Source organism: Macaca mulatta, chromosome 10 (assembly GCF_049350105.2).
Source record: "Macaca mulatta isolate MMU2019108-1 chromosome 10, T2T-MMU8v2.0, whole genome shotgun sequence".
Lineage (NCBI taxonomy): Eukaryota > Metazoa > Chordata > Mammalia > Primates > Cercopithecidae > Macaca > Macaca mulatta.
In genome coordinates, this window is record NC_133415.1 from 83,180,183 (window position 1) to 83,188,511 (window position 8,329).

Consider the following 8,329-nt stretch of genomic DNA (forward strand, 5'->3'; position numbering starts at 1 on the left):
AGGACAATTGTAGAAGACGGGACTGGGTGCGGCTCAGACCCTGCCTGCCTCTCCCGGCTGTCGTGAGTTTCATATACATAAAGTGCTTGGGGCTGTGACCTGCATACGGTGAGCATTTGCTAAATGCTCAAGTATTGTTGCCACAGTGTTATGGAGAAGTTGGTGCAGGGACACAGATGAAAGGTGCCCAGTGTCCAGCACAGAGCCTGCTTGGCTATGGAAGGAGTGTGCCGGGGAAAGCCATGGGACTCCCATGAGGCCACCCTACGTGCTGACTGGGGGGCCCCAGGTGAACCTGCAGGCCTGGCCAAGCCAGATCTCCAGCACAAAAGGGCCCTGAGCAAGTTAGTGGCCCTCAGCACTCCCTGAAGAACTAGAGAGAAAGGTTCAGTTTGGGGTAACTTAGCCCGCGGTCCAAACTCTCAACAGGAAGAACTGCAAGGTCAGTGCCTAAATGTTCTTCTGAGCCTCGTTGTTGAGGAGTGAGTGGGGCACCCTTGTCTTTGAGGACTGAGGAGGCTCCCAGGACCTAACTGGCCCTGCAGCCTTGGTCACCAGGCCCTGTGCTCTCGTTGCAGAGAGGAGCTCCGGCCAGAAGAAGGGCAGGAAGGACCGGCGCCCACGCAAGGACAGGAAGCTGGACCACAGGCTGGACGTGAGGCCGCGCCAGCCCGGCCTGCAGCCCTGACCGCCGGCTCTCCCGGCTCTCTGGTCCTAGTCCTCAGCCCCTGCATACCTCCTCCTGCTCCTCCTCCTCTCCTCTTACCCTTCCTCCTCCGTCTCCTCCATTTGTCCTCTCTTTCTTTCCACCCTTCTATCATTTTTCTGTCAATCTACCTTCCCTTTCTTTTTCTTTTTTATTTACTTTATTTCTTCCACCTGCATTCTCCTCTCCTTTCTTCCTCCCTCCTTCCCTTCTTTCCTCTTCTTTCTCACTTATCTTTTATCTTTCTTTTTCTTCCTGTGTTTCTTCCTGTCCTTCACCACGTCCTTCTCTCTCTCCCTCCTCTTCTCTCCCTCTCACACACACTTTAAGAGGGACCATGAGCCTGTGCCCTCCCCTGCAGCTCTCTCTAACTACAACTTAAAGAAAGCAAACATCTTTTCCCAGGACTTTCCCTGACCCCATCTTTGCAGAGAAAGGGTTTCCAGAGGGCAAAGCTGGGACACAGCAAGGGTGAGTCCTGAGGGCCTTGCTTCTGCTCTGGGGGAGGCTCCAGGACCCTGAGCTGTGAGCACCTGGTTCTCTGGACAGTCCCCGGAGGCCATTTCCACAGCCCTCAGCCACCAGCCACCCCAAGGAACTGGCTGGGCAAGGCTCCAGGGCTTCCAGAGGCCTGGCCTGGACACTTCCCCCAGCTGGCCATGGGGGCCATGACCTGGCCTCTGGCTGGGCTGCCAGCCCTGGGCCAGCCAGGTCATCCTCTGCACGCTGCCTGCCACCCTCATCAGCACTCCCCAACAGGCCTCTGTCTCATGGGTCCCATGCCCCTTTCTCCCAAGCTGGATCAGGTGAACTGTCACTGCTGGGGGATCCACCTGCCCAGCCCAGAAGAGGCCATTGAAATGGAAAGGAAAGCTGAGATTATCCAGCAGCTCCGTTCCCCACTTCAGCGCCTCCTGCCCATATGGGGAAACAGGCCTGAGAAGGAAGGGGCTTGCCCAGGGTCACACAGGAAGCCTTCAGGCTCTGCTTCTACCTGACGGCTCTGCTCAGCACATTCACGGCTGAGAAGAGACTTTGGGGGTCATTTGAGGGGGGAAATATAGGAAATTGTGGGTTGGGAGCAAGGCAAAATCCATGCACTCGCCCATACCCACCACCACCACCGCACTCGCCCACACCCATCACCGCACTCGCCCACACCCACCACCAGTGACTTGAGCATCTGTGCTTCGCTGTGATGCCCCTCACCCTAGTCAGGAACGACGCTGGGAGGAGTCTCCAGGTCAGACCCAGCTTGGAAGCAAGTCTGTCCTCCCTGCCTGTCCTTCTGCCATCATAACACCCTCTTCCTGCTCTGCTCCCCTGAATCTTCAGAAAGGGGATTTGTATTTGCTGTGACTGGCTGGCCTGAACACACAGGGCTCTGTGGCTGGGACAGGAATGGGCAGGAGAAGCCAGAGTCGGAGCTCCAAGGGGCCCAGGAGTGGCCTGGGGAAGGAAGGTGGTCAGCAGGCTGGGGGAGAGGCTCTAGGTGACTAAATATTACATCCCCTACCCCAAGAGAGCACCCACCCTCAGACCTGCCCTCCAACTGGCAGCTGGAGAGCCCCTGGCTGACCCTCCCCAGGCCCACCCTCTCTGTGACTTCCCTCCTCTCACCTCCCTGAGAACAGTTAGAGCCCCTCCTTCGCCTGGCCAGGCCACCGGCTTCTCTTCTGCAACAGTTTGTGCCTCTGAAATGCTCTGTTGTTATTGTTTCAAGACCCTAACATTTTTAAAAAATTTTTTTAATAAAGGGAAAAGAAATTTGCAAATGCTTCTTGAGCATCAAGAGGGTGTTGCAAAACCATGATACTGATGAGTTTGGAGTAGCAGAATTTAAAACATGTGCAGTGGTTTTCGCAGGAATGCTTGGGGCTGAGAGGGGTCAGGGTGTATTGGGGATGGGGTGGGGTTTCAGCTTGGGGGGAGCTGACAAAAGAGGACGGGCCCTTAGCCCCTCCAGGCCACTCTCAAGAAGTAGGTTCAGCCAGAGGCAGAAGAGGGTAACACCTCGAGCCCCAGAACCTCGCAGTCTCACGAGCCACATGTCTCAGGGACCAGGGGCACCTAGGAGGTTGACAGTCCCACAGGGCCATCTAAACACCCTGGGCTGCTAGTGAGAGTGGCCTTGGCATTGGGAGGCACAGTTGGGAGCTCCAACCTGTCACCAGCTATCTGGTAGGGTCTAGGTCAAGTCACTTCCACTTCCCGGGCCTCAGTTTCCCCATGTGTTGAAGAGGAAGCATGACTAGATTGAATCTGTTGCCAAAATCTGGAAGACCCAGCAACAGCATCCCCTGGAGAGCTTTTTGGAAATTCAGATTTTAGGGCCCTCCCCCAGATCTATTCATTGCGAACACGTTTAGGAGCAAACATTCATTCAAGGACAAGCTGAGGGGAGAAGTGGCTCTCAGATGACTTCCAGCTCAGAGAGCTGAGTCTAGATTTGTGCCTGCAATTCTGATTCTGACCTCAAGGCTCAACGATCTGATGCTATAGAGTTTAGTGTGTATGTGTGTGTGTATGTATATGTATTTTTTAATTTTTATTTTTATTTTGAGTCAGGATCTTGGTCTGTCACCCAGGTTGGAGTGCAGTGGTGCAATCACAACTCACTGTAGCCTCAAACTCCTGGCCTCAAGCAAGCCTCCTGCGTCAGCCTCCCAAGTAGCTGGGACTACAGGCATACACCACCACACCCAGCTAATTTTTAATTTTTTTTGTAGAGATGGGGTCTCGATATGTTGCCCAGGCTGGTTTTGAACTCCTGGCCTCAAATGATCTTCCCACCTCAGCCTCCCAAAGTGCTGGGATTACAGGCATGAGCCACTATGTCCAGCCCATATATAAATAAATACACACACACACACACACACATACATACACTATATAGTGTTTCCTGTTAAGATTCCAATTGTACGATGCTGAGCATTCTAATTTTCACAATTCTAAAAGACCAAGGTAAGAGTGGAAGTTTCCAGTCCTGCAATCCCCTGGCCATGTTCCTTCCCCTCGGGGGGCCTGGTCCTCTGTCCTCAGCTGGGGGCTGTGGCAGTTTTTTAATATTTTCAGATTACAAGATGAAATCTCGTCAGGGCCCAAGCCCCTCCTATAACCTTTCCATCTCAGACAGTCCCTGTCCCCCAGCTCCAATTCTTTCAAATCCCAGCCTCTCCCACGTTCTCTGGAGGATTGAGGCACCTCTCTGGGAAGGAAACCCTGCTGTCAGGTGGGCATCATCCACTCCCTTCTTACAAGCCAAGCTTGGAGAAGTTCACAGAGAAGCTCAGAAACAGGGTGGGGTCACACAGCCAAAGAAAGGCAGTCTGGGCAGAGCCCAGGGGGAGGTTCCGCTGCTATGGACCTTCCGGATGCTATGCCAGCGGGAGAGAACAACCCCTTGGCCAGAGATGAGGAATCCCTGCTGGGTTCTTCCTGTCACCGCTTCCAACTGGGCCACACTAGGGCCCTCTCTGCAGATCCCCCCACCTGCTCACTCCATCCTCATCCTTGCCTGACCCCTCACCCCAGCCCTGCATGTCATTCCCACATTCTGCCACTGGACGGCGCCAATCAATTAGGAACAGGTCGCAGCCAGGCTTGTAAAGGAGCGCATTTCTGAAACGGGGACTTGTTGCTGTTCTCTCCTAGCAGGACTGGAGCAGGTTGGAGGGCAGCGGAGGGCAGGGGACAGGCTGCCTCCGACCGAAGGACTGACTGCCTCAGGCTGAAGGACAATAGTTGCAATGAGGACTTCAGCTGAATTGCCTTCTCAGCTGTGTAGAGAGTGTCAGATTCACAGGTCCCTGTCTCAGGCCTTTCCTTGCACAGAAGGGAAATCTGACTCAGAGGATGACCCAAGCCCAGCATCCCCGAGTGAGTCACTGCAACATGACCTCCTGCCCAGACATCTGGCCCAGGTGACCTGTGGGGATTACACCTCTCCATTTTCACTTGGAAGAAAATTTCTTTTTTCTGTCTTTTTTTTTTTTTTTTTTTTTTAAGATAGATAATAGCTCTGTCGCCCAGACGAGGTCAGTGACATGATCCCGGCTCACTGCAGCTTCGATCTCCAGGGATCAGGTGATCCTCCCACCTCAGCCTCCCGAGTAACTGGGACTACAGATGCACACCACAACACCCAGCTATTTTTAAAATTATTTGTAGAGACAGAGTCTTGCTATGTTGCTTAGACTGGTCTTGAACTCCTGGGCTCAAGTGATCCTCCTGCTTCAGCCTCCCAAAGTACGGGGATGACAGGTGTGAGCCACTGCACCCAGCCCAGAGGAATATTTCAAGCCATCCTATGTGGACCTTCTAACTCAGGAAATGTGCATTCTTATAATATAAATAATAGTAATGATGAGGATGAGGATGATGACATCATCTTATATTTATGGAGCACCTATTATGCACCAAACATTGCTAAGTATTTCAGGTGCAGTATCTACTTTCCTTTGCTTTTCTCTCCTCAGCATAAATCATGACTACCATTTTTCTACCAATTCCTCTTACTAACCTCGCATTTCCCACCTATCTCCTGCCACCTTCACAGCTCCATTGCCAGCTAACTTCTAGGAGGAAAAACAGGCTCAAGTTCAAGTCATTCGAAATCCATCAGTCTCACCCATTCATTCATTCAGTGAATATGCATAAAGTGCCTGCTGTGTGCCTGGTACTGTGCTGGGTGCTGGTGATAAAGACCCTGCCTTGTCCTCCAAGCATTCAGTCTGCAGACAGTCAATCCCAACAATGTGATAAGACCTTCCATGAGTTCAGGATCTAGCATGTTCCATCTAAGGCATACAGGGGTTAGGGAGCTCCTCCTCCAGGACCAGATAGCCGAGCTGAGAACTAAAGAGTGCGAGGTGTTAATGAGATGGGTAGGGAGGGGGAGCAAACAGCACTTGCAAAATTCTGGAGAAGCTACTGATTGGGGCGCTAGCCCTGGAATTTCTAAGCCTCCTAAACTGTCAGACTTGGAACATGTGGACTCAGCCCGGGGTCTGATGGCTCCCACTCAGCCCCCCACGACTCCCATAGCCATAGCCAACCTACCATCCCCAAGGTGGAATGGATCCTGCAGTCAGACTTGCAGCCGAAGAAGCCTTCACACAAGTGGGTCTTCTAGTCCTTGCTGTCCTACCCCCCCACTGCAGAATCCTCCCAGCCACAGAGCTCTCCCATCTAAGGCCCAGCAGAGATAAGCTGTCCACCTTATCCTGTCTGAACTCCTGATCCTCAGAACCCAGGAACATGATAAAATGGTTGTTTGTTTATGCCTCTGAGGTTGGGGAGGTTGTTTCATGCAATGGACAGCTGGAATGGGGTTTACGGTGGTACCTCTCTCCTAGAGTGGTAGGCAGGGAAGTGAGATGGGTAAGAGCGGACAGAAGATCACAAATCCCGTCGCCACCAATGACCAGCTATGAGCCTTTAGGCGAGATCCTGTATCTTTCTCTGTGCCTCAGTTTTCTCATCTTTAAAGGAGGATAAGAAAAGTACCCCTCATGGTGTCACTGTGAGGTTTAAATATATGAATACGTGAGAAAGCCTTCATAATAAGTACTCAATAAAAGTTCTTAAGATGATTATATCTCTTTCATTTCTTCATTCAACAAACATTTCCTAAGCACTAACTCTGAGCCAGGAACTGTGCCAGGCATTTCACATTAAAAACTTAAATTCATCCTCCTCAGAGCCATCTGAAGTGGGTTCTATTATTCTTTCCACTTTTTACAGAAGGGGAATCCGAGGCTCAGAAAGTAAGTAGTGCAATGGGAACTCAAAAACCTTGCCCTCCACCAGGCGACCACTCCATGAGCAGGCCTCCACAGGCACACGTGCCACTCAGCCCGAGAAGATGAGCATCAGGGGGAATCAGCGTGTCCAGAGTGGCACTGCCATGTCATCAGCTCAGCACTGTCCCCGTGTGGCAAAAATGCTTTATCCAGAAAAGGAACTCCAAACAGTCACCCTTACTCAAATTAGATGACAGTAAGCCACACAGAGCTACCATTTTCCACCTATCTGATTGGCTAAGAGCCAAAAAAAAAAAAAGATACAAAAGAAAGAAAAACAAAATGAAACCACAGGGCCTTGGCTGGGTGGGGATAAGCTGCCACCCTCCCCTACCTTCCTCAGGAGAGTGTGACTTGACCCAACCTCTACAGAAGGTGAGTCGACATCTATTCAGATCACAGTGCACGTGTCCCCTGTCCCAGCAATCTACTTCTAGGGATTTATCCTCCAATTAGCCTGGCCCACGTGCAGCAGAACAGGTGTACCTGCTTACACAGCTGTTCCCTGCAGTCCTGTGCATGATCACAAAACGCTGGAAACATCCTAAATATCTAGAGGAGAGGCATTGTGACGCAATCTCACGGCACTCAGTGCAACGCCGCATGGCCGAGAAGCACCATGAGGAAGGATTTGAAACAATGACGGAGCATCCCTGAGATGAATTGTTAAGTGAAAAAAGTAAGTTGCAGAACAGTGTGCATAGTTAGCCCCCACGTGGGGGGAAGGGAAGGAGTGAAAATACACATGTGTGTATGATTCATGAATTCACAACACCTACAGGTGACAAAACACTCTAGAAACCAGTAACAGTGATGGCTCTGGGGTGGGGAGAGGTTAGACTGGATGGAAAGAAAGGAGACTTACCTTTCTCTTTGGTTCCTTTTGAATTTTTAGCCATGGGAATATATTACCAAGTCAAGAAAAATAAAAATGAAATACTTACGAGACATTTTGAAAACTGATCTTTAAATATTCTTAATAAGGATTTTAAATGGCTTTGACATAAATTCCAAAATGAGGCATTTTTCAGAGAGTGCCTTGGAGACACATCCTTTAGCTTAAGAAGTGAGCCTCCACCTTTAACCCCTGGGTGTGGTGCCCCAGCTGCCTGCCAAAGAGTGAGGGTCCAGCTCTGGAGTGAGCCCCTGCACACTGTCCCACAATCTGCTTCCTCCTGTCCGCACAGGTCCCACCCATCTCCACCTGCTGTGCAGGTCTAGTATTAAACTTCTGCTAAGACATGGTCCAGACAGACTCAGGGGTGGTCCGTGCCTATGCTCACTGGGGTCCCTCGGTCCACCCCAAAGTGGAGAAGATAGAGTCCCCCAGCAAGTCACACCGACCTGGATGTGTATCCAAGCTCCATGTGCAGCTGGCAGCTTGACTTTGGACAAGTCACTAGCCCACTGAGACTCCCTTTCTGCAGCTGCAAAGGAGACAGAAGCAATAACTCCCCTTCCCAGGGATGGTAGAGGATGAAATGATATGAGGCATGTAAAGCCGTGGCACACAGTAAGGCTAAGTAATGCTCAAGCTCAATATCCTAACTCCATTCATTCTTTCATTTGCTCATCAATCCCCTTGACTCCCAATCGAATCTGTCCTTCAGCCTAGACACTCGTTCTCCAGGAGGCCTTATCCACCATCTCTTCCCCGATCGGAAGTCGCTCTTCCTCCTGTGACCCCTTCTCCCTCCTGTGATCCCATCTGCCTCCTGTGATCCTATCTCCCCCATGTGACTCCCTCCCTTCCCTCCTCCAACGCTCCGTCAGATACCTTGGACCATGGCCAATCTCTATTTAGTCTAAGTCCTATCAC

General features: G+C 51.3%; 1 protein-coding gene across 2 annotated transcripts in view; it reads left to right on the plus strand.

Moving 5' to 3' along the window:
• RSPO4 (R-spondin 4) overlaps positions 1–2,212 on the plus strand; it is a 43,053-nt gene extending 40,841 nt beyond the window's left edge. For both annotated transcript variants that reach the window (XM_028828762.2, XM_001112556.5), the window contains one exon: positions 579–2,212. In XM_028828762.2, the coding sequence (XP_028684595.2) occupies positions 579–688 (110 nt within the window). In that variant the 3' untranslated portion in view covers positions 689–2,212. The remainder of the gene's footprint in view (positions 1–578) is intronic.
• Positions 2,213–8,329: the final 6,117 nt, after the last annotated feature.